We start from the raw sequence: 24190 nt of genomic DNA, 5'->3' as shown, positions 1-24190 counted from the left end.
GAGGAGATAATGTTCAGCTTAAACTGTTAAGGCCAAATAAGCTGTAAAATGAGGTCATTCCGTGATTGGAGTCTGTAAGGAATTACTACCAGGAAAGCTTGTTACGGTGTAATACCTCCTGCTTCTGAAATACAAGCGTCATTAGGGTTGCTCATGCAGTCAGAATGAAGGCAGATCTCTGACACTTTCATAGCCCGGCACTGGTTGTATTTCAAGTACACAGATGTGTCTGTCAGAAATTAATAATGGTGCCTGTGGCTCTGCCCTACTGAAGCTTTTGGGTTCAGTCTTCAAAAGCATCAGTGGCAATCATAGTGAAAAGGAGGTTGGAAAGCTTTGGAATCTAGTTAAACAACAAAATAACTTTGGAGAAAGACGCATCAGTCACTGAAAGTCTGTCTAAGCACCGGCTTTTAAAAAAGTTTTTGTAACCTTTGTGAAGTTGGTTTGACTTTAATTTAGCCTGAACCATCTCTTCACTTTCCAGGGAGAGAGCAGATCATGGAATTTACTCAATGTTTTATTGAAAAACACCAAATGAACAAAAGATCAGAACAAAGGGATACTTAGGCTTTTTTGAGTGTAATTGTCATAGATGTTGGGTGATGTTCAGGTGTCAGGCAGTGGGCCTGGCCTGGCTGTTGATCTGCTCCTTAGGTGACCCTGTAGGGCAGACTTTCTGTACAGGGTTCTGTGCTTCCACTGCAAAAGCTCTGTTTGTAAAACAGCTCATACTGTCATTTACTGAACGTGGATTTTGAAGCTTTCAATGACTTGTGCTTTTTACACTTACCCATAAACCAAAGCCTTGAGTGGAATACCAAAAAGAGTATCTCTGCTACTGCAGTGCTCTTACAGAAGACTTTGTATGTCCTCAGTGTGGAGACAGGTCTCATACAGCTGGTTCCTGGTCCCTGGAAGACACGAACTGAGTGTGAAATGTATATTTATGCAGTGCATATATATCCAAATTTCTCTTTGGTGTTTTTTTATTTTATTTTTTTTTTAGGAAGAGCATCAAAAAGTTGGTTTTGAAGAATCTCAACAGTAGCAATCTGTTCTCACCTGTTAATCGTGAAAATGAAGACCTGGCGTCCCCATCAGAGTATCCAGAGAATGGAGATCGGTATGTTGATTCATCCTGAAGGTGTTATACTTACGAGAAATGCAAACTGGTTATGCCTGTCTCTAAATTATTAGTAGAGTAGGTAGTTATTTTCAGGAGCGTCGTCTTAGCTGTTCATTGGAAGCGGGTTGACCTGTTGAGATTTGTTTCCTCGTAAAGTAGCCGTATGTTCTTCCTGTGTGGTCACATACCAATTCATTCCATCCAAAATCAGGAGGTCCAACAGGAATGACTTACTTTCTGGATATGTCTCCCCTCATTCCCTGTAGTGAGAAACTAGGCCATTTCTTGAGGGAAGTGATAAACCTGACCCTGAGGTGAGAAGACAACCCTGTCCTTCTGCTTAGGCCTCCTCAGCAATGTGGGGATTGCAGGGAAGCTCCTCTGACCCAAATGTCTCGTAGCAATAATGGTTTTTCTATATATTAAGATGAGGAATCTCTAAGGCTGTCTCTTCCTCCCAGATGCCTGAATACCTACTTCCTCTAAAAATCTATGATCGTATTTCAGATGAACCTTTTTTTTAAATCAGAGGCTGGAAAATTTCCTGACCAGGTCAACTTTTTGATTTTATTTAAAGCTACTAGAAGTAAGAGGGGAGTGGGGAACTTGTTTCTTCTGATCACCCAAGTGCTGACCCAGGCAGCTCATAATGGGGCAGAGGCATTTGTTAGCCTTGTTGCCAGTAGCCCAGTACAACAGGCATCTCTCCAAAGCTGGTGTTTTGGAGTGACGGTCACAACAGTGTTCTCAAGTTTGAGCTGATCATGCTGCCTGCAAGACTTAATCCTCCGTTCTTTCTAAAACAGTGTGTATTTGGGGCACGGAAGTCTGTAACAGCCTGGTTCACAAATCATTGACTTGTTCAGTTGTAAGCGACCGTGGGAAGTCTCTGTTCCTCAGGCAGCCTCAGCGCTGAATGCAGACCTGGTTGTTGCGGAATTTGTCCAGTTGGGTCTCTTAAGCCTGTGGATAGAGATTCCGCAACCTCTCTTGGTCCCTGTTCCAGTGCTTGACTGTCCTCATTGATTTCCCTGTCTTAATTTGACCATTGTTTCTCATCCTACTGCCAGATGTACTTGTGAAGAGCCTGACTTCTGTCTTTGGCATTGGAAGGCTGCTATTGCACCCCCCCTGCAAGCCTTTTCTCCAGGCTGAATGATCCATTTCCTTAGGCTCTCCTCACAGGGGCGTGTTTTAGTTGCCAACCCTTGTGGTAACCCTCTCCTGGTCTCTCGCTCTTGTAGTGGGAGCCCCAGATGAGATGCAGAATGGCAGAGGTGGTCTGACAAGGGCAGAGTGGAGGGGAATAATGGCTTCTCTCAGTCTGCTGATGCTGCAGTTCACATAGTGGTCCTGTTTGCTTTTTGTATGAGAAGACACCACAATTTTAATGTTGACATAAGTCCCTTAGAACTAAATAATTCAACTTTGTTCTTCATTTCTTCAGGTTCTTTTTGTCGGTACCTCCCGATGAAAACCACAGGCAAGATGGTGAGCGGGAGGAGGAGGATGATCAGCATGAAGTGACTCGGTTTTACACTAACCCCATTGCCAAGCCCATCCCACAGACCCCAGAGAATGCTGTGCACAAACACCAGAACAGTGTGGATGACACTATTGTGGCTCTGAATATGCGTGTGGCCTTGCGAAATGGTCTGGAAGGCAGCAGTGAAGATGCCTCATTTCATGATGATTCCCTTCAGGATGAGCGCGAAGAGGAGCCTGAAACAGTGCATCATCTGCATCCTGCAGGTCAGACTGTGTGTGGGCAGCAGATGTGAAGTTCCTGACAGAACTTCATGCATGCTTCATTAAAGTTCTCTTTTGCTGCTTTAGACCCTCAGCTTTTGCCCTTTTCCTTTCTCTCCTCTGTTCTACAGAATACAAATCGTGCTTTTCAGTTTCTTACCTAGTGCAGGAATTGTTTCTGCTGAGTCAATGAGCAATTAAATTTCATCACCTGGTTTTATATTTGAGGTAGTGAGATGCAAGAGAGGGAAGAGGAGGACCCAGTCAGTAACCGTTCTGCAGTAATAGTCCGAGTTGATTATCATTCAGGAGCAAGATCTTAGAGATGGAAACTTAATGCTTGGTGGTTATCAACATGCAAACTACATTGTAGGGTTTGCCAGGGAAGGAATGGACGACAGAACATGGTTGTGTCTCTGTAGGCCCATCGTGTGCGTGTGTTTTCAGTAGTCTTAATTCTGGTCTCAGGGTTTCGTAAAACTGAAAAAGACAGAAAAGTGTGGAAAATACTGTGAGAGGTCTTGAGAAGCTTTCCCTTAGCTAAGACTTTGTAGCTGGTGAAGAGGTGTGGGGGGGTGGGATGTTAGGGTTATTTCTTTTTTTAAACTCAGGAGTGGTCTGTAGAGGTTGAAAAGATCCTTTCAGGCACTATGTAGCATCTAATGAATCTAGCAGATGGCATGTTCAAAAGAAATGTTTTCAGAAGCCCCAATGGCAAGAAGCTGTAGATGCAAAAAGCTTTTGTGGATTTTAAAGATCGCTAGACACATTAATAGATGAAAAAGCGTTGGAGACTGTTAAATGTAAAAGATGCGGCACCTTGGTCAGCAGGTGCTTGAGCCCCCAGATGATTAAAGCTGGGAGTCTTTGCCACGTGTTGCTGTGTGTGTTTGCATTTTTCCTTTTACCTGCACATCTGCTGCTGGTCTCTGATGAAGACGGGTTGCTAGGCTGGGAGAACCTGACATGGCAACTGTCTTAGGTTTGCTCTGAAGGCTGTGGAAATCAGGGATTCTGATTTCTCTGTTTGCTTTTGTTGCAGTGATTCTCGGTTCGTTTGGGACCTTCAGTAATCCAGGCTTGCAAAAGCAATGGAATGAAACACACCAAAGTTGGGAACTTGCTGTCAGCCCAGTTCTCAATGATGTTTCTGTTGCAGGAATTGTTCTCACGCGAGCTGGCTATTACACCATCCCCTCCATGGAGGAGCTAGCGCGATTCACCAATGACAGGAATGAATGTATTGTGACAGACTTCACCATAGGCCGCAAAGGTGAGTGCGTGCAGCTCTGGTAGGTGCTTGAAGCTTAACCTGTCATCTTAAACTATGGAACCTGAATCTGAGTTCCGTGCCCTTGGTGGGATTATTGACAGTGCCTTTACCATTGCCAACAACTTTCATCAAAGGCTTGGGATCTTCCACACTGGTAGCACTAGCAATCTGTGTTGAGGGATGACTTGACAAGCTTGAATACAAAAAGAACAAAAGCGCCTGTAGTTCTTAAGACGCTTTCTCTCCTTAAACATGAAGATTGTAAAATCCAAACTTGCTGGAGCATTGATGCAAAACTGATCGTCTTTGCTTCCATCTTAGTTGTTACCTGCACTGAAGCTGGCTGAGCTCTAGTAAAGAATAGCTTTCAGCACAAACTGTATCTTTGCTGCTTTTATTTGGGGAAAAAAAAAAGTAGTCATATGATGTATACTATTTTTAAAACACGTTTTCTGATTGCACTAGAAAGCTGAGGATACGCTTAGTGTTTGTGATGGCGATATGAATAGCCAAGTGATAACAAAAAGCTTTAACAAAAAAGCTTTCTGTGCAAAAGGATGGGTTCTAAATAGTTGGTAACACCTCTTCACTATTTTCACACTGGGAAGGAGGAGCCACTTGTACGTTGTTCTGGAGACATGACAAAGCTGGGCAGGGAAAGGAGGAATGTAGCAGGGACAGGTCCTCTGGCATGAAATTTTTCATGGACAAATTGTGATGTTTCGGTTTGTTTTTCAGGTTATGGATCGATTTACTTTGAAGGAGAAGTAAATCTAACTAACTTAAATCTGGATGACATTGTACATATCCGTAGAAAAGAAGTTATTGTTTACCCTGACGATGAAAGAAAACCACCTATTGGTGAAGGTTTAAATAGGTAATTTTTAAATACGTACTGTGTGGGGACAGTGGCTGGTAAGGATGTTCTTTATAATATTGACAATCTGCAGTGTTTGCAGGCAGCTACCAAGAAATCGAAGTCCGAGGTGTGTGTTCAGGTTACGACATCATACCGTTCCTAGATACTTGCAAGTTTCTGAAGCAGAAATTGGGTTTAAAAGCTGCTTTGAGCCCACATGTTCGGTTCTCGGTTTCTCTGTGTGTACCATAATAGCTTTTGCCTCAAATCCTTGTAGCCTCTTACTACAGACACTTCTGTCTGTCTTCAACAGACGAGCTGAAGTTACCTTAGATGGAGTCTGGCCTACAGATAAAACATCTCGTTGCCTGATAAAAAGCCCTGAACGCCTGGCAGAGATGAATTACGAAGGCAGACTGGAGTCCGTCTCCCGGAAGCAGGGCGCTCGATTCAAGGAATACCGCCCAGAGACCGGATCTTGGGTGTTTAAGGTAATGGTTTTGTTCTAGTTGTGAAGTGACTTACGAGAATATCGGCAGTAATCTGAAGTTAGAATTTCCTGAGAACTTACCGTTCAAAAACGTCACTAAACTTCTGTAAACTGTCACAAGTCCTTCAGCTGTAGTGCAGACTGTCCTCTACCAGACTGATCGCAACTTCTTTGGCTGAAACCCTGCCCTCAGCAGGTGTCTTTGGCCTGTGCAGAAGCTGAATTTTTGAGGTTTTTGAGGTTGAATTGTTGAGGCGTCACAATGCTGTGTGAGGCTTACAGTTACGTCAGCTCATTGCTCAGGCCTTTCAGAAATGGATGCCTGAAACCTCACTTCCAAACTGTGACGGATTTACCCTTCTCGTTACACAGGTGGCACACTTCTCCAAGTATGGCTTGCAAGATTCAGATGAGGAAGAGGAGGAGCATCCTTCAAAAGTGGACACAAAGAAGTTAAAAACGACACCTGTGCTGCCCCCAGGGCACCTGCCGCCCCAGCAAATGACCCTAAACGGCAAGCCACCACCTCCATCCCAGGTAGAAGGAGGACCGTGACTAAAAGGGAATTCATAGAATGCGATGGGAAGAATGGTGCCTAGGGAGGGGGTGGTGAAGTAACAAGTAGCCTGGAAACCGAAGAGCAAAACCTTACGCAAACTGGCACAAACTCAGTAGCTCTTCCGCCCTCTTGATGAGTGTTTGCGTGTTCTTTTTCGTTAAGATACTTGACCTTTCATACTGAGGATGTGTGGGGGTGGGAAGGCTTTAAGCTCTCATTTCTTGTTTAAATTCTGGTCTAGGTTGAGTTTGGCATATTTGCACCACTTCTGGAAGAAAACTTGGCTTTGTGAATATTGAATATATGCTATATAATGCCGTGTGGCTGCCTGCCTTGAGAATAATATTGTGCATTAATTTGACTTTATCATCATTTAGTATGCAAGCCTGTATGCTTTTATATATTAAGAATGTGCTCTATTTTTATTAAAAACTGCTTTTTCAAGGCTGGTTATACACTTTATTTTTAAATGTATTTGGGTTGGATGTGGCTGCTTCTCGAGCTCTGTAAAACATCCTCAGGGGCATGCCTCTGCCTTGCATAGGGAGGGCGGCATTTTAGCCACTAATGAAGTGGTCTAATGTTCGATTTTAAAAAAATCTTTTTACGTGGTTTTAAAGGTTAGTCTAATTGCAGCTGATACTCTTGGCATTTTCCAAATATAATTCGTGTGGACACCGTCAATTAGGAGCTGCTTCACTGTGGGTGAAAAACAGCCTATTTGGAAGGCATCCTGCCATTAGGATAGGATATACTCTTTATGCCAGATGTTAGTGATAAATGTTTGTGAACTGCCTGTATGTTTTTGAAGTAACTTCTCATAAACCAGAAAGCAAGTGCGGAGCAGATTTTTTTTTTATTTTTTTTTTTTTTTTCCCAAAACTGGGTTCTCGATTGCCTAGCTGTGACAGTGAGCCTTGGGCAGGTAGGGTGTGCAGGACGGCAGAGCAGAGGGTATGCGGGACCTGGACAGGACTTGCTGAGAGATTTTGTTGCTTTCCATTTTACCCGTCAGTAATCCGTGGCTGCAGGGAAAGGTGATGGCTGATCTCGCAGCTCACCGGGGCACGGACCGTGGGGCAAGTGCTGTATGGCATGTGGCCAGCGCTCTATGTTTGTTATCTCATGGGGAAGCAGAAGAGGGCAGCTTTATTTCTGCATCTCTGAACTCAAAGCATGAAAAACAGCTTAAAAGGCTGTCTAATAGGTTGAACACTTTTGGTTTGTTTTTTTTTTTTTTTTTTTGTACTGGGTCTAGTCCTTCCAAAACCAGGACGTGTTCCAGCAGCGTTTCTCTTCATTGGCCAATGGCTTTGGGTAACTTAGAGCCCTTCTGGACGAGGGTCTGTTCGTAGTGTCAGGACATACAACAAATCCCATTTATCGTTGCTTGTGCAAAAGAGCAATTTCATTATTTGTGTTGTCGGAAAACATTAAATTAACTGGGAATTGCTTTTAATCATAGAATCGTTGAGGTTGGAAAGGACCTTTCAGATCATCGAGTCCAACCATCAACCCAACACTGACAAACACCACCATGTCCCTCAGCAGCACGTCTGCCCGGCTTTTAAATCCCTCCAGGGATGGCAATTCCATTACTTCCTGGGCAGCCTGGTCCAATGCTTTTAATAACCCTTTCAGTGTAAAAATTTTTCCCAATATCCATTCTAAAACTCCCCTGGTGCAACTTGAGGATGTTTCCTCTTGTCCTACCACCTGTTCCGTGTGAAAAGAAACCAAGCCCCCCTGGCTACACCCTCCTTTCAGGGAGTTGTAGAGAGCAAACCTGTGACCTTGGTGTCAACTAGTCTTTGATAGATCTAGCTCTAACCTCTGCAGAAATGCCTGAGCCGTTCCAGCTGTGCTGCTGTAGGTCTCTGTGCAGGTTAGAGGGGCCCAGAATGAAGGTCTGGCAGCAGCAGTTCAGCTAAAGGCCTTTCCATACAGCCAGAAAATTAGGGGAGCTGCCAGCTCTTCTGTGGATTCTGGCTTTGGAGAATCCCAGAGTGGCATACAGCTGCTGCTTTGTCGCTCCTTCTGCCTCTGGCTAATTAAAACCTGCTAGTTCATCCTGCTCTCCTAAAGTGCATTCCTTAAACTTTTGCATTTTATTTGAGATGAACATATGGCTGTCTAACAGACTGGCCCGTGAGTGTAACACCTTTCAGTTTTCCTTCTTTTGCAGATTATTGGGGATCAGAGCTGATGTTTTAAGCAGTCAAAAATATTGGGAGTATGTGTGATTTATTCAGGCATGTCTTATAGATTCAAATGTATTTAGCAAAAACTTGTCTGCGTTAATTAACCTCTTTGACTTGCATATCATTAACTAAGGTTTTTGTTTCCGAAAATAGGAAAAACACCTAGCCTCATTTCCCAAACCTCTGAGAAACTCATGGCATGGCTTAAAAACTTGCCAAATTCTTGGTGTGTAAAGCATCTGAAAATAATATTCTTTGGTCTGTAGGAAGCATTTAGGATCTAAATTTGGGTTTGTTTTTTTTCTTCCCTTACTAACTTGAATATTAATGAATTTATTAATGTTTCAAGGTCCACAGGAAATAGTTACACCGGGGGCCTGGCTGCATTAAAGCACAATGAAGGGAGCAGTGAAACTTTTGTGCATGTAACCATATTTTGACTTGTAAATCTGTTCCGCATATTCAGATACCACCAGCTAAGGCTCTTTTCGTGTCTGCCATTAAGTTCTATCTTTACAGACCCCAGTCTAATTTTATCTGCCTCATCTGATAACGTTCATCATGTTTCTTGGCTGATTCTAATGAGCTAAGGAGCGGCCATTTGAATATGCTCTTAAATTCCTTAGCATGTTTTCCAGTGCCCTCTCTGCCGCGGTTTCCTTGCTCATCTCTACGCATCGCTCCAGAGCGTTGCTTCAGCAGTCTGCGCCTTGTTGCTTCTGGGAACCAAGCTGCAAGCATCACTCTTTCACAGGACACACATCTAAGCAGTGGTTAGACTGGTGCAAAACCAGTGCCCTGGAGCCCAGGTTTGGGGTTAGAGCCCATCAGGAGCCACCTGAAGGCCATTCAGCTAATGGGGCATAGGCTAAATTACTCCTGGGCCAGGTGCTGCTTTTGTGTTGGTGAGTTAGCTGCACAGTACTGGCTGGGAATGGCATTCTCCAGGGTTTCTGTCCTGTCACACAGTTTCTGGCAGCAGAGCTGGCAGTTGAACGGCTTGGCAGTGCTGTCCCACTCTGGTTTGATGCCGGCTCACAGGGCTCACTGCTGTCCCCATGGCCAGCACGTTGGGCAGAACCAGAGGCCGCAGCAGCAGTCAGAGTCCAGTTCTGATGTCTGCTCGTTGTAACTAATTCTTCCTCCTGCCTCAGACCAGCAGTAGAGATGAGAAATTCAGTTGCAGATTGGAAGAGAACTACTATATTTAACTTTTTAACTGCTAATATGCTAGTGGTAGGTAGAATATCATGGGAAAACCCCACAACTTTCCAGTCCAATGCCAGTCGTGTCCTCATTTAAAATTAAAAAAAAGACTCTACATGTGTGTGCGCGCACACTCTGTGACCCAGTCTTACGCTGTCTTGAAGGGGCTTGTATCCACTTAAAACTTCTGGTAAGTTCTTTGTGGAATATAAACTCAATGTTTTTAACGTGTACTACGTCATAGCTGGGAAACAGCAGGTATTACAGTGACTCATCGGCTCATCAGCCGCCAGCGATACTGGAGATACTGTGCAGTAATGCTGGAGAATCACTGCTTTGGAACTGATTGCTCAGTCATTGAAAATCTCCCAGGTTGAACTTAGGCACAGGACACTTTCTTTGTGTGTGGCAGCATTTTGAGGGAGAAGGGAAGGAAGACAGGATGTGCAAAACTCTCTTCCTTTTTGTTGGTCACATGGAAAATGGGAAGCTGAAGAATAGTTTCTTAAACTGCATGGCAGAACTTGGTAAACTTCAGGAGGACTTCACTAAACCGTGACTTCTCCTTCACTGTAACTTGCACTGTTGCGTTACAACTCTGAAGAAAATGGGAAAGGGTTGCATATGTTCATCTCTAAACTTAATGTGGAGTCTTGACACACGCAAGGGAGTGCTCCGCTTCACTTGCAGGTGATTGTTGAAACTATTAAATACTCTTTCTGCAAACCATTGCAATCTGTTGTTGTCTGACACGGCCTCTGCGTGTATCCGCAGAGCCCAGAAGTGGAGCAGCTGGGCAGGGTTGTGGAACTGGACAGTGATATGGCAGACATCACCCAGGAGCCTCTCCAGGAGCCCGTGGTGGAGGATAACATGATAGAAGAGCCTGAGGCAGTGCCTGCTTCGACTCACATCGCCTCAACCCTGGGTATTAACCCCCACGTCTTGCAGGTGAGTCTCTGCGATTTCCCCTCTGGAGGAGAAGACTGGGTAATATCTCTCACTGACTTCTCGGTTTGCCTCCCTGAGTGTATTTATATATCAAATTTGTAATAAACTGTACATCACACCTAGAATGTGATTAAAATTTACACATTAGACTTCTGTGGTTTTGTGGTAAACCATTACAGATGTGAAAAGCTTAATGCAGAAATGAAAATCAGCTTAAGGCTAGGATTCAGATTTCCGGATTCTGAAGTGTGGGCAATGTGACAAGCTAAAGGAATACCACAGCCTCAGGGCCAAGCTGTGGAAAACAAGGCAATAGGATAACTGGTCTTGATTTGGGATTTGGTGTTTTCGTTTGTTTGGTGAAAGGCTAGTACCTGCAACACTTGTAAACTTCTACCTGTGTTTTTAATTTTTAAGTTAAAAACAGTGGAATTGCTACTTAGGCTGAAAAATAAGTAGGTAGAGCGAAGGTCTCAGCAAACATGATTATTTTAGGACTTCACACCTATGCTAACAAGTACGGTGACACTGATTTAACTAGTAGTTTGTAAAAGTTTATCATCAGCTGACAAGCTTGCTGTCAGTTCTCCTGAGCTCTGTGTCTTCACTGTTACTTGAAATATTTGTGGCATGAGTGTATTGTCATATGCAACACGAGGAAGTTATCTTGGTTGGGAAAGGTGCTGATTAGATCAGCTGACTGCTGCTGCGAGAGTGATTGCTAATGTGCAGGCCTGACTTATCACCTTTTTTTAGATTATGAAAGCTTCCTTGCTTGCCGATGAAGATGACCTAGATTTGATCCTGGATCATCATCCTGGGAAGCAACCTGCAAAAATGGATACTTCTCAAGAGATCTGTTCTCCGAGGCTCCCAATTTCAAAATCACAAGGACAGAAAAGATACTCAGGTATTGTGCAAAACCACATACTGTATCAAAAAAGAGCTTAATTCTAATATTAACAGGCAAAATCCTGTCACTGGCTGAACATATGGCAGAGCAGTTGTGTGCTGGGGTGGGTTAGCTTTGGCCAGCAGCCAGATGCCCACCCAGCAGCGCTCTCGCTCCCCCTCCTCAACAGCAGGGGAGGGGAAAATTGGATGGAAAAAAAGCTCTGGGGTTGAGATAAAGATGGGGAGATTGTTTTTTTCTTGTGATGGTACCTGGTAAGCAGACTTGACTTGGGTAAAATCAATTTGTTGCCAGTTAAAATAGGTTTGTGTAGTGAGAAACAAAGACAAATGGAAACGATGCTTTATAACTTGTCCCCCCTTTTCCAGGCTCAACTTCACTCCTTCATTCCCAACTTCTCTACCTCCTCCCCCCCGCAGTGGGGATGGGGAGTTGGGGGGCTACGGCCAGTATGTAGCAGTTCTTCTCTACCGCTCCTTCTTCCTCACCCTTTTTTCCCTGCGCCAGTGTGAGTCCTCTCCCGCAGGCTGTTGTGGAAATACCTGCTCCAGTGCTGGAGCACCACCTCCCCTCCTCCTCTTCTGACCTTGGTGCTTGCTCTGCTCCTTTCACTTTTACCTTTTTTTTTTTTTTTCCTCCCCTCCTTCCCGCCTGTGTGGTGTTTTCTGCCCTTTCTTAAGATCTCACAGAGGCACAAACTTTGCAGATTGGTTCAGAAGTGTCATAGACTCCCCTGATGGGCCCAGCTGCGACCTGCGGTGGGTCCATAGTGGGCACCATCTGTGTCCAGCGCAGGGCAGCCCCTGGCCTCTTCTCACAGAGACCACCCTTGTGGCCCCCCCCCCACTGCCAAAACCCTGCCATTTGCACCCAGTACCTCCACTAACCACTGTACCTAAATACCACTGATGGAAGCATGGAGTTGCTTCCTGAGTTAAATGGGCAGACCTGAGATGTTCCTGTGGGGACAGTTTCAGCCCTGTTCCTGCTAGTAGCAGTTGGTGTCTGCTTTCTCTGTGCGATGCTTCTGTTCTGATGGTCTAACTATGACATCCTCTGTTAAATTAGCGACTTCTTTGGAAACTGTAGATTTTTGGGGGGGACTGTATATGTACTGTTCTTGTTGTAATACCATGTGCTTTAGTTTGGATGCTGCAAAATAGGCTGTGCACGATGCGTTTTGCAGTTCTCTGTGCTGCAAATAATCCTTAGCTTTGCGTTACCATTACAAACCACAAACGTGGCAGATGTTTTCACTGGCTGCTCAGGTGCTGAAATACCTTTAAGATATTGGAAATGTACTGCCTGAAAAGTGAGTACCCCCTTCACTCCAACGTTTTTCCTGCTTTTTCCCCTCTAGTTGGTGGGCTGCTGCAGTCAAAATTTGCTAACATAATTTTCCAGCCACCAAGTGCTGCTCAGCAAGATTTCAAGGGACCGAGGACTTTGAGCAGTCCCCCTTCTGCTGCCCTTTGGTCGGCGACTTCTCCGTTAGCGTCTGCATTCTCTGTGCCATCATCAGTCCCTGAGGTACAGATGAAAACAGTTGGTGTCCGCAGGCAGCAAGGGCTTGTACCTCTGGAGAAGTCCATCACCTACAGAAAAGGGAAGCTGCTGATGGATATGGCCCTCTTCATGGGACGCTCGTTCCGCGTTGGTTGGGGACCCAACTGGACACTTGTCAATTGTGGAGATCAGTTGAGTGGATCAACTGAAATAGAAGAGCTTCAGTGTGAGTCTGTGGAATACGGATTCCTGCCAACTCCTGTTGCTCCAAAATCGTGAGTAGTAGTTCCCTTCAGGATGGTTCTGACATGTTCTCTTCTTGTTTGAAAGAATCCTGGTTGTAGGTTGATAACTTCTTGAAATTCATCTTAATATTACTTCTGATATGCACAAGTGGTGCAAGATCATGTTAGCTGTGGAGACTTCCTTCAGGTTGCTACTTTAAAAAAAAATTACTACCCTTACTACGACACTGAGATCAATGTAACAAGTAAATAGCACTTTCATCCAACAAAAGGTTAAAGAGAGAAAGTTCAAAATTGTTGTCCAGGAAGCTTCTAATCTACTGTTGATTTACCCTGAGGATATCTGCACTACCTAAGACATTCCTTGTTTAGCTTCTGAATTCAGATCCCGTAAATTCTGCTTGTATATAAAGCAGCATACAGACCTTCCCTGGGCTGTGAAACTCCATACCTAAACGTGACTGGAATATAGCCAGATATTCTACCATTTAAGTCTTCCAAAAAGCTTGTTTGGTTGCTGTTCTCCAGCGTATCTGATTTGCTGGCAGAATGAGGTGTGCTCAGAAAATGGGCTGGGGCACGGTAGGGTGTGCTCGTTGCCTTTTGAGAGCTGGAAGCACCCAGCTCAGTGAGTCTGGTTCTGAAGCCCAGACTGTAACCAGGTTCCTCATACCTAGCTGGTGACCTTGGATTGTATGTCTTACTACTTTATGTTAAAATTAAGACAAGCTGCTGTGATGGGTGCAGTTCACGTGCATGGAAAACAATTTATAATGTTGCTAACTGTTTATTATGTTCTTTGTTCCACCAGACTCTCAGAATCCTCTTTCAAGGTTCGCGTGGAGAAGCTGAGCTTAGAGCAGCGGAAGATGGACAGAGACAAACAGCTGTATCTCATCCCCCTGGAGATAAAGCTGAAACACAGCACTGTCCATATGGATGAGCAGTGTCCTCTGCTGGCGCCCAACCCAGGAGTTTCCGCTATTCACGACTATGCTGACTGGGTTAGGAAGGCATCCGAGGATCCTGCTGTGACAGAAAGTGAGTGTGGACTAATTCTTTTCACAGCGGTGATGGTGCATCTGGAAAACTGTCCAGTTCAGATTGATTTTTTTCAGGTTGCATCAGAGCAGGGAAATGTGAATAAAACAGAAAAACTGACTGTACCTCAGCATTCTTTCTGAAAGCATAAATGTGGTTGATTGCATCTGGGGAGCTGACTTCCCGTATCCTCTTGTAACAGGAGGATATCCTTTAAGATATGCTACGGAGTTATGCTTATAGTCTTATGAGTCGTCTCTTGAGCAATCTGGTCTAGTGGGAGGTGTCCTTGCCCATGGCAGGGGGTTGGAACTAGATGATCTTTAAGGTCCCTTCCAACCCAAACTATTCTATGATTCTGAATATTCTTCTGTATGTTTTTACGCCTTATGATTGAATAACTCTGTCCTGACAGCTGTTGTGAAGCACTGGGGCTTGACGTGGACTTTATGTGAAGCGATTTGGGGGAACTTGAAGGAGTTGGAGGCCAGCTTGGAGGAACCCAGCGAATACACCCTCGCCCTGGAGCGCAGGAAAGCCTTCTCTCGCTGGCTCTCGGAGACCGCTGCGGGACGAATTGAGGAGGAAGTCTCTCTGTCCCGACACGGCAATCACATAGAGGCTGTCTTCAGCTGCCTTACTGGGAAGAGAATTGGTGAAGCTTGCAGGCTGGCACAGCAGTCAGGTAAGATGCTTAAATCTCTCAGCTTTTTGTGGGGAGGAGGAAGGGAGACATAAAGAGAATTTCAGCTTTGAGAGCTGATAGTAACTGGCGTCTCTGAGTACGGAGTTTTCCTGCGTCAGACGGTGTTTAAGGTCGGGGCTGGCTTGTCTACTTGCTGCTGGAGAACTGGTCGTATTTACGCTGGCTTACTTGTCAGCTCTCCTGGGGTTAGGAAGTGATGCTGTATTGCATTTCGAACTAGTTTTTTGCATAGTATCTCCTTTCAAAGGTTTTTAATTTCTGTAATTTTTAATTGAGCTTCTGTTAAGCACTTTACACTTGTTTTAAAAATGTGTATTTTCAGAGCCTAATAGCTAGTTTCATCTCGGTCTTTTATGTCAGCTCAAGTCTTAACTGTTCCATTCATTTGCCTCCTTTGGGGGGAGTCTGTCCTTCCCATGCCTTTGTCTTCTCCCCCCTGCCCCCATTCCTGGTAGGTGTTCACAGGGTGGTTTATTTCATAAGAAATTGTGCACAAACCCCAGTTGTGCAGCTGTAGGCTGATCAAAGTGCCCCACAACTCAGGACCAGGTAGGTGGGAGGGATTTGCCTGATGTGCTGTTCTCTCCTCTTCCAGGTGACCACAGGCTGGCTCTGCTGTTGTCCCAGCTGGCCGGCAGCCAGCCCGTCCGGGACCTCCTCACCATGCAGCTGGTGGACTGGCACAGGCTGCAGGCGGACTGCTTCATCCAGGAGGAGAGGTTGCGGATCTTTGCCCTGCTTGCAGGAAAGCCTGTAAGTTGTGTTACTTGGCTGTTTCGTATTGACTTGACTTAAAATTGTAGAATTGTCCAGGTTGGAAGGGACCTGTCAGATCATCGAGTCCAACCATCAACCCAACACTGACAAACCCACCACTAACCCATGTCCCTCAGCACCGCGTCTGCCTGGCTTGTAAATCCCTCCAGGGATGCCAACTCCACCCCTGCCCTGGGCAGCCTGGTCCAGTGCTTGATAACCCTTTGAGTGTAAAAACTTTTCCTGATATCCACCCTAAACCTCCCCTGGCACAATCTGAGGCCATTTCCTCTTGTCCAGTCGCTGTTCCTTGGGAGAAGAGACTTCCCCTTCTTGACAGCCATACATTTAAGCTGCTCAACCACAGCATGTGGTACACAGCAGGAAAAGAATACAAGGTGGTGACGTGTTGGTTTTTTTAAACTAATGTAACCTCTTACTGCTGCATTCCTGGTGTGTACTGACCAATGTATGATAAGTTTGACTAAACTTAGTAATTTGTTTCTTTAGGTGTGGCAGTTATCGGAGAGAATAAGTATCAATGTGTGCTCCCTGCTGGACTGGAAGCGTTGCATGGCTGTGCACCTCTGGTACCTGCTTCCTCCAACAGCTTCTGTGTCCAAGGCGCTTGCCATGTACGAGTCAGCGTTTCAGGTAGGTCAGTCGTGCCTGGGTGAAAGGAAATCTTACTCCCTACCATTGACTGTCTGATGCTGTGCTGAGACTTCTGTGAGCAGTCGAGTATCGCTGCGGAGGTGCTGAGTGTGGAATTGCATATGGGTCCATTATTTCAGTCATCACAGCATCAGATTCCTTCAGCAGCTCTAATGATGAGGTTTTGCAGCATGGGAACGGTGGGAATGTTCCTTCCCCCGCTGGAGTGGGAATAAAGCACCGGGATTGAACGTGTTGGTAGTTCTGGTCACTCGAGAAGCTTAGGACCTGCTCTTTGGGGTGTTCTGGGAGTGACTTATTTGAAGCCTGTCTTCCACCGATTGAGTGTTTCCAGGCGTTTGACAGCCAGACAAAATGAGGAAGATGGGTAGTGGCCAGCAGCAGGAAGGCCATTTGAGCTGGGTAGCTAGTCACTTTTCCCAGTGTGATGATTAATACTCAGCTGCCTGACTTCTAAAATAGTTGCCGAACACCCCCCTGTTTGTTACACTCGCTGTTCCTGCAGCAAAGGTGGAAGCTGTCCTGCGGGCAGTGCCTGGCTGCATGCATTATGCAAAGCCTTGTAGAGCTGTCACCCTCCCTATACAGAAAGACAAAGGGTTCTGTTGAAAAAAGCGTTTAATCATTTAAGTAAAGATAGTTCAGGCCATGATCGGTATGCCTAAAGGTAGGCCAAGCACAGCATCGTGTCTGGTAACTTCTAATTGATGCATGCTTAATGCTGCAGGAATAACTACTGTTCTCTTTGAACATAGTATGTCAGCGTAACGTGCTCATCCCTTCAAAATACCAAGCTTTAGTTTTATCATGACTTGAACTTAAGATAATGCTGCTAACGTTAGGCTTTTGAGAGCTCAGTGTGAGACAAAATTAAGCCCGCCAAAGCATTTTGGGCTTATCTTTTTTCTTTTTGTTGTCGAGTTGCTGTGTATTTTTAACTGCAGGTGCAGTAGGGTGCACCTTGTGCTTTGAAGCAGAAAGCATGCCCGCGGGCCTGCTGAGCGGTGTGGAATTCAGGGAGCAGTTTTGTTCAGAGTACTGTCTTGAAACTTCCTGTTAAAACTATTTCTTTAGAACACACCAGAGTGTGAAAAATACGCCTGCTGTCCTCTGCCTCCTTACCTAGAAGATTCTGGCTGTGTAATTGAAGAAGACGATAATGCAGGAAGACCTCTGAGAGACGTCTGTTTCCATTTGTTAAAGCTCTACAGTGACAGGTAAATGGGTGGATAGTTCAAAAACGATTTAGAAAATTCTTGATTGGTTGGTGACTTGTTGAATTCCCAAAACAGGGGTATGAAACCAGCTTCAGTGTTTACTGAGTAGTCAAAACCTGCCTTGCATGTACACCCTTACAGAAGGCAGTGACACTGTCACTGCTCGTGATGGTACAGGGGATGAAACTTAAGCTTTGGAGCATGTTTGTGGGGTTTTTTTTCAAGCGTGTTTTCTATGTCTGAGGAGCGCAGTAATCTTGCTTCACCAAAGCTGCCGCCTTTGGAAGGCATTGAGAAACTTGCAGGAGGAGCAGATACAAAAGAAAAGCTTGTGACAGTCTGGATGTAGACTCAAAAGAAGGGCAAAAGAAATTTAGCAGTTGCTCCTATCTTTAAAAAAAATAATAAACAACCCCACAAAAAAAAAAAAAAAAAACAAAACAGCAAAAACAAACCCCTCACACCCACATAAATCACATCTGTGGAATAATTGGAAGTGGGCAAAGGGAAGGAACTTGGTAACACCAATTTCTGACTCTGTGTGGACTCAATTAGCTATTTATGTTGCAAATGCTTTTCCCTGCAGGTGTTATGAGCTTGACCAGCTGCTGGATCCCAGGAGTGTAACATCTGACCCTCTGGACTACCGTCTCAGTTGGCACCTGTGGGAAGTGCTCAGAGCCCTGAATTACACCCACCTCTTCAGGCAGGGCCAGGGAGTGCTGAACGCCAGCTACGCTGCCCAGCTCGAAAGCGAAGGGCTCTGGGAATGGGCTGTTTTTGTGCTGCTGCATGAGCCTGACACGCAGTGAGTAAAAGATTTTTAATTTTTTTTCTGCCTTGAAAATAGTGTGTCCTCTGTTTTAAAGACCTGCTCTGTATCCCTTAATTAGCATGGCTTCTCTCACGCTGAACTGGGACTGCACAGCTGGACGACTTCATGCCGCTTGTAAAAACTGTGTGCTGGGATTACAAAATGGCATGAATAATTCTGCTTGGTTAAATGTGTTGTTAGATGTTAAATAGTGTGGTAGTCTAATGACTGCAACTCCTGAACTGTGCCATAGAAGCAGATCTCGTAGCCGTTTTGCTGTCCTAGGGCTGTGTATCCTGTCTGTGGCTCTGCAAGTTTACTGGGTGCAAGAACTTGTCCTGAAAACATCATTAATGCAAAATAGCGTAACTGGAGCTGAACAGAAGCAAATGTGTTTGCAACAAAAGCTTGGGAATGACCAGAATACATTATTTGCTTCTGTTGTGAAATACGTACTTAACAAAAAGTTGTAAATAATACTACTTTTCTGGAAAGGTGTCTCTTGCTGTTTACAGCTACCATTAATACATTGCAATAGAATTTTTTTTCCAACTGATAACTTCAAATAGAGCCTGTATATTACTCCTAGGGGCCCCGATCAAATGTTTTTAAGCTTACAACCACTTACGATGTTACAGAACGCTTAGTGATGACTTCTTTCTTGGTGCCTAGTCTGTACTGAAGGAATTCATCTGATCTAGAACTTTCCTTGATCCCCTGCAGTAAGCCTCTTCAAGGCCTGGCGAGGCTGGCTTTCGCCGTCTCTTACCTGTGCCTCTGCCATTGCCAAGAGGTGTTCACTGCTGCCTCGCTCTGTCCTCGGCTGCTTGTCTGGAAGTGTATCTTCTGATGGCGGGAGCTGAAGGATTGCTTGTTGGAGTAACGCCTTGTGCCCTCTCCCCGCAGCGTACGGGAGAAGGCAGTGCGGGAGCTCATCAACCGCCACTGTGTTCTCTCTGAGACACCCGAGTCTTGGGCCAAGGAGACTTTTCTGACGCAGAGGCTCTGCGTCCCCCCAGAGTGGATTCATGAAGCAAAGGCGGTTCGAGCAAGGATGGAGGGCGACAAGCACAAAGAAGCCCTCTTCTTGTTCAAGGCTGGGCACTGGAACCAGTGTCACAAGCTGGTTGTCAGGCACTTAGCATCAGGTGAGTCTGCTCTCCTCATTTTTTTTTCCTTCCGTCTTTTGAACAGCGCACATAAAACAACAGTAGGAGCAGAAATCACTGGGTGCTCAGTAATACGAAGGGGTAGGGTTGTGTTTCTAGCAACGGGTTAGTGGAGAGTGGCTTGGCCGTTGCAGAGTAGCTCTCACCATACCTGGCGTGATGGTCACTGACTGCAAACACGGCGTGAGAAGGGCAGAGCTTCACCTTCTGCACATCCACATTCCCGTGCCAAGAGGTGCCTCAGGGAACAAGGACTTTCATGAGCCCTGATCCTGTGGGTTGGGGTGGCCCTGCTCTGGGAAACGGGATGGCCTTAGACTTACCTTTTGTAGCCTGTTGCTTTTGTTAGCAACCTGATCTAGTTGAAGATGTCCTTGCTTGCTGCAGGGGTGTTGGACTAGATGGCCTTTAAAAGTCCCTTCTAACCCTACACATTCTGTGATTCTATAAATCAAGTAAGCGTTTCTGGCCATGGCTGATAGTGTCAAGGAGTTGCAAAGCTCACTCAGAGTACAGTCCATTAGTTGCTCTTCCTTTATCAATCAATGTTCCTGACTTGTAAGAAACCCTTTTGCTCCGTTACTAACGTGCTTGTTCTCTTTAGATGCTATTATTAATGAAAACTACAAGTACCTAAAAGGATTCCTGGAAGATCTTGCCCCTCCCGAGCGTAGTGCACTCATCCAGGACTGGGAGATGGCGGGGCTGGTCTACCTGGATTACATCCGCGTTATTGAGATGCTCGATCGGATTCAACAGGTAACAGACTGAAACAGCTGTATTTTTTTCCTCTACAGTTTGGAAGCTGATTCAGAGTCTCGCTTTTAGAATAACCTTTTAGTGTTCAGTGCTAGCGTTGGTGTTTCCCTTCGGCAGGCACCAGCGAACAGAATATGGTGCATCTCTGAAAACGCAGAGGGATTTGGTAGATGCTGTCAAAAGAAGATGTGGGCTCTGCCCTGCAAACGTGCTCTATGCAGCATGGCGATGAGAGGAGTGAAAGAGAAGGAGCAAAACCAGCAGTTAGCTGGTTAGTGGGGAGTCTGTGTGTCAGTCCCCTCGAATTCAGTTCCAGACCTCCCATTTCCCCCACTTCAGGTGTTAACTTCGAACAGGCCTTAGCGTAATTGTCTTCTGTTGGGTAGATTCAGCTTGGAGTGCACTCGGGTATTCCGTGAGTGATTCTGCCGAAAGCCTCTAGATGTCTCGCAGGCTGACTTTCTTCTTTGCTTTCAGCTGGATTGTTCCACCTACGAGCTGGAGCGGTTACACACCAAAGTGACGTCGCTGTGCAAGAGGATAGAGCAGATCCAGTGCCACAACGCAAAGGACCACCTGGCTCAGTCAGGTACGGTGACAGCGGTATCCAGCAACCTGCTGGGAAAGGCAGTTCTACAGCCGGTCCTGGCTGCCAGCGGGGCTGCTGCTGTGCATGCTGAAGAGGAAGGCTGTGGCTGGCAAGGGGAGCCCTGTGTTGCCCCGGTAGTCACTGTCATACAGCTGCTGGTCACCATTTCAGGCAGTTTTTCTGCCTGGCTGATGTAGCGTCCAGTATCTGGTCTCTTACGACTGTCTTGAGCAGCAGTAAAGCGTCCGCTCCATACTTAGTTTTATGGTGCCCAGTAAAGCTGGAGCGTACTTGCAGGGAACAGTCTGGTCTGAGGAATAAGAGTAAATTTTGATAAGGCTCATGGAGGAGGTGGCCAGGCTGGATGAGGCTTTGAGCAGCCTGATCTGGCGGGAGGTGTCCCTGCCCTGGGCAGGGTATTGGAACTAGATGATATTTAAGGTCCCTTCCAACCCGAACCATTCTGTGATTCTATGAGATTCACTGCTGGAGCTGAGAAAAGGCCAGGTCACACCAGCGCATGGTTCCACTGACCCAGCCCCATGCCTTTGCTCCAGAATTTCCCATTTTGGAGCATGCAGAAACACTTCTCTTCCTGCTCTTTCCAGATATGGCCAAGCGCATCGCCAACCTGCTGCGGGTGGTCCTCAGCCTGCAGCACGCCCCGGAGCCCGTCTCCGACTCCACGCCGGACCTGCAGCGTGTCCCTCTTCGCCTGCTCGCTCCCCACGTCGGGCGGCTCTCTATGCCCGAGGACTATGCCTTGGAGGAGCTCCGCAGCCTCACCCAGTCTTACCTTCGGGAGCTGACAGTAGTGACTCATTGAGGAAGAATCTCATTGAGGAAGAATCTCTTCCACGGTTGGGACAGTTTTTACCGTTTGTTAACCCTTACCCTTGTTCTGAGGGTGAACAACCTCTCTCTAGCCACGCAGGGGTTTCCATAGAGGTGTAAAAGAGCTTTAGTACGTGGGCTGAGGCAGGAGTCTCTGTAACGCGGGGAGCACTGACTGGTGGGACCTGGCTGGCTGCACCCTCAACCACACAACATTTCCCTCGACTCAATAAAGCGCCTCTTGCTGAACCTGTCTGCAGGTGAGACTGTGCCTGTGGCGGGGGGCACGGTGGGGGCTTCGTCTCCTGGCAGATCCTTTTCACCCCTCCCGTGGCGGCGCAGAGGATGGGGAAGCAAATTCTGGGACATTTTTCTGTGGGCAGACTCCCGCTATTGGGGAGGGCTGCGCTCGGTAAACGGATGAACCTTTGGCACCTGAACTGACCGCGGACACGCTTTAAGTGGGGCTTTATGTTAAAAGTTTGCTCTGTGGGTGGGGGTGAGGGGGAGAAGAAACTTAAGTTTGGAAGTGTCTTTTTCTGTGTTCTCTTGCTAATCTGGAGACCTGCGAAACGTGTTGTTTCTCTCACTTCTCCATCCTCCATCTCCAAAAGCAAAGCAAGCTTCTTCCCTGCCCCAGGAGGAGGGGAGGTGACACTGGGTGTGGTGAGCTCTGAGGAGGGACATCTCCTGGGTGCCGCACTCAGTAAAACCCAGGAGCTTGTCCTAAGAGTTGCCGCCTTCCTGGACTCCAGGCTGCTGAGGGCAGGGGGCAAATTCCGCACCGAAAGCCAAACTGCCGAAAGGGGTCACCTGCTCGTGGAGCAGAGCAGCCTCGTGGCCTCTTTGGCCCATGTGGGCAGTGGGTGCCACCGGGTGTGCGCCGTCGTCCCCCTGTCTGCTGTGGAGCTGGTTACATCAAGTGGAGCTGCCATCCCGCCTACAACCATCCCGCAAGCCAACGGCCGACCGTGTCCGTGTGCTCTGGTGTGTGCAGTCCATGCTCTTGCTGTGTCCGGAACCCGACTCTTTTTTTGTAAGAAGGAAAGAAGCCGTCTCTCGCTCCGCTCTGATTTCAGGGTTACTGCAGCGGCACCTCCTGCCAGGGCCAGCCACTGCATCCAGCCTGGCGCCGCTTCGCATCGGCTCACTGAAGGTCTTTATGCATGAGGATTATACAAAGGTTTTTATTAAAAAAAAATATAAATAAATGATCTAGATTATTTTCCTGTCTTTTTGAAAACAATAAATAAAATGTTTATAGTATCCCCATGCTTTCCTTTGCTTATTAAATAAAATTTTGGTTTCATAGACACGTGTCCCTCAGCTTGTCCTCCCTGGGTGGTGGGGGGCAGCCTGGGTAGTGGCACAGCTCCCACGGCTGGGGTGCAGGAATGGTGCTGGGGAAGCTGAACTCTCCCTGCAGCTGGATCTGATGTAGAATCATAGAATTGTTAGGGTTGGAAGGGACCTTAAAGATCATCTAGTTCCAACCCCCCCACCATGGGCAGGGACACCTCCCACTAGATCCGGTTGCTCAGAGCCCCATCCAGCCTGGCCTTAATCTTCCAGGGATGGGGCTTCCACCACCTCTCTGGGCAACCTGTTCCAGTGTCTCACCACCCTCATGGTGAAGAACCTCTTCCTAATGTCCAGTCTGAATCGACCCATCTCTAGTTTTAATCCATTCCCTCTAGTCCCACCATTCCCCGACATCCTAAAAAGTCCTTCCCCAGCTTTCTTGTAGGCCCCCTTAAGATACTGGTAGGCCACTAGAAGGTCTCCTCGGAGCCTTCTTTTCTCCAGACTGAACAACCCCAACTCTCTCAGTCTGTCCTCACAGGAGAGGTGCTCCAGCCCTCTGATCATCCTCGTGGCCCTTCTCTGGACACGTTCCAGCGCGTCCATATCTCTCTTGTAGTAGGGGCTCCAGAACTGGACGCAGTACTCCAGGTGGGGTCTCACGAGAGTGGAGTAGAGGGGGAGAATCACCTCCCTCGACCTGCTGGCCACGCTTCTGATGCAGCCCAGGACACGATTGGCTTTCTGGGCTGCTAGTGCACACTGACGGCTCATGTTGAGCCTCTTGTCCACCAGCACCCCCAAGTCCTTTTCTTCAGGGCTGCTCTCAAGCCAGTCACTGCCCAGCCTCTATCGGTGCTGGGGATTGCCCCAACCCAGGTGCAGGCCCTTGTACTTGGCCTGGTTGAACTTCATGAGGTTGACATGGGCCCACCTCTCCAGCCTGTCCAGGTCCCTCTGGATGGCATCCCTTCCCTCCAGCGTGTCAGCCGCCCCACACAGCTTGGTGTCATCGGAAAACTTGCTGAGGCTGCACTCAATGCCACTGTCCATGTCGCTGAGGAAGATGTTAAACAAGACCCGTCCCACTACTGATCCCTGAGAGACTCCACTTGTCACTGGCCTCCACTTGGACATGGACCCATTGACAGCCACTCTTTGGGTGCAGTCGTCAAGCCAGTTCTTTATCCACTGAGTTGTCAGTCCATCAAAGCCGTATTTTATCCTCTTGGAGACCAGGATGTCAC

At 46.7% G+C, this 24190-nt stretch overlaps 1 protein-coding gene across 2 annotated transcripts in view; it reads left to right on the top strand.

The window, feature by feature from the left end:
* Positions 1-22907, top strand: part of NUP98 (nucleoporin 98 and 96 precursor) — a 37936-nt gene extending 15029 nt beyond the window's left edge. For both annotated transcript variants that reach the window (XM_063328395.1, XM_063328385.1), the window contains exons 15-33: positions 1010-1126; positions 2577-2881; positions 4038-4151; positions 4890-5028; positions 5324-5501; positions 5873-6037; positions 10241-10417; positions 11174-11327; positions 12691-13111; positions 13893-14122; positions 14538-14807; positions 15424-15581; positions 16095-16238; positions 17334-17476; positions 18063-18284; positions 19197-19438; positions 20064-20218; positions 20696-20807; positions 21416-22907. In XM_063328395.1, the coding sequence (XP_063184465.1) occupies positions 1010-1126; positions 2577-2881; positions 4038-4151; positions 4890-5028; positions 5324-5501; positions 5873-6037; positions 10241-10417; positions 11174-11327; positions 12691-13111; positions 13893-14122; positions 14538-14807; positions 15424-15581; positions 16095-16238; positions 17334-17476; positions 18063-18284; positions 19197-19438; positions 20064-20218; positions 20696-20807; positions 21416-21633 (3664 nt within the window). In that variant the 3' untranslated portion in view covers positions 21634-22907. The remainder of the gene's footprint in view (positions 1-1009; positions 1127-2576; positions 2882-4037; positions 4152-4889; positions 5029-5323; positions 5502-5872; positions 6038-10240; positions 10418-11173; positions 11328-12690; positions 13112-13892; positions 14123-14537; positions 14808-15423; positions 15582-16094; positions 16239-17333; positions 17477-18062; positions 18285-19196; positions 19439-20063; positions 20219-20695; positions 20808-21415) is intronic.
* The last annotated feature ends 1283 nt before the right edge of the window (positions 22908-24190 follow it).

The sequence above is a fragment of the Chroicocephalus ridibundus genome, chromosome 1 (assembly GCF_963924245.1).
Source record: "Chroicocephalus ridibundus chromosome 1, bChrRid1.1, whole genome shotgun sequence".
Lineage (NCBI taxonomy): Eukaryota > Metazoa > Chordata > Aves > Charadriiformes > Laridae > Chroicocephalus > Chroicocephalus ridibundus.
Note: the sequence above shows the minus strand (reverse complement) of the source record. Positions and strands in the feature narration are given on the sequence as shown.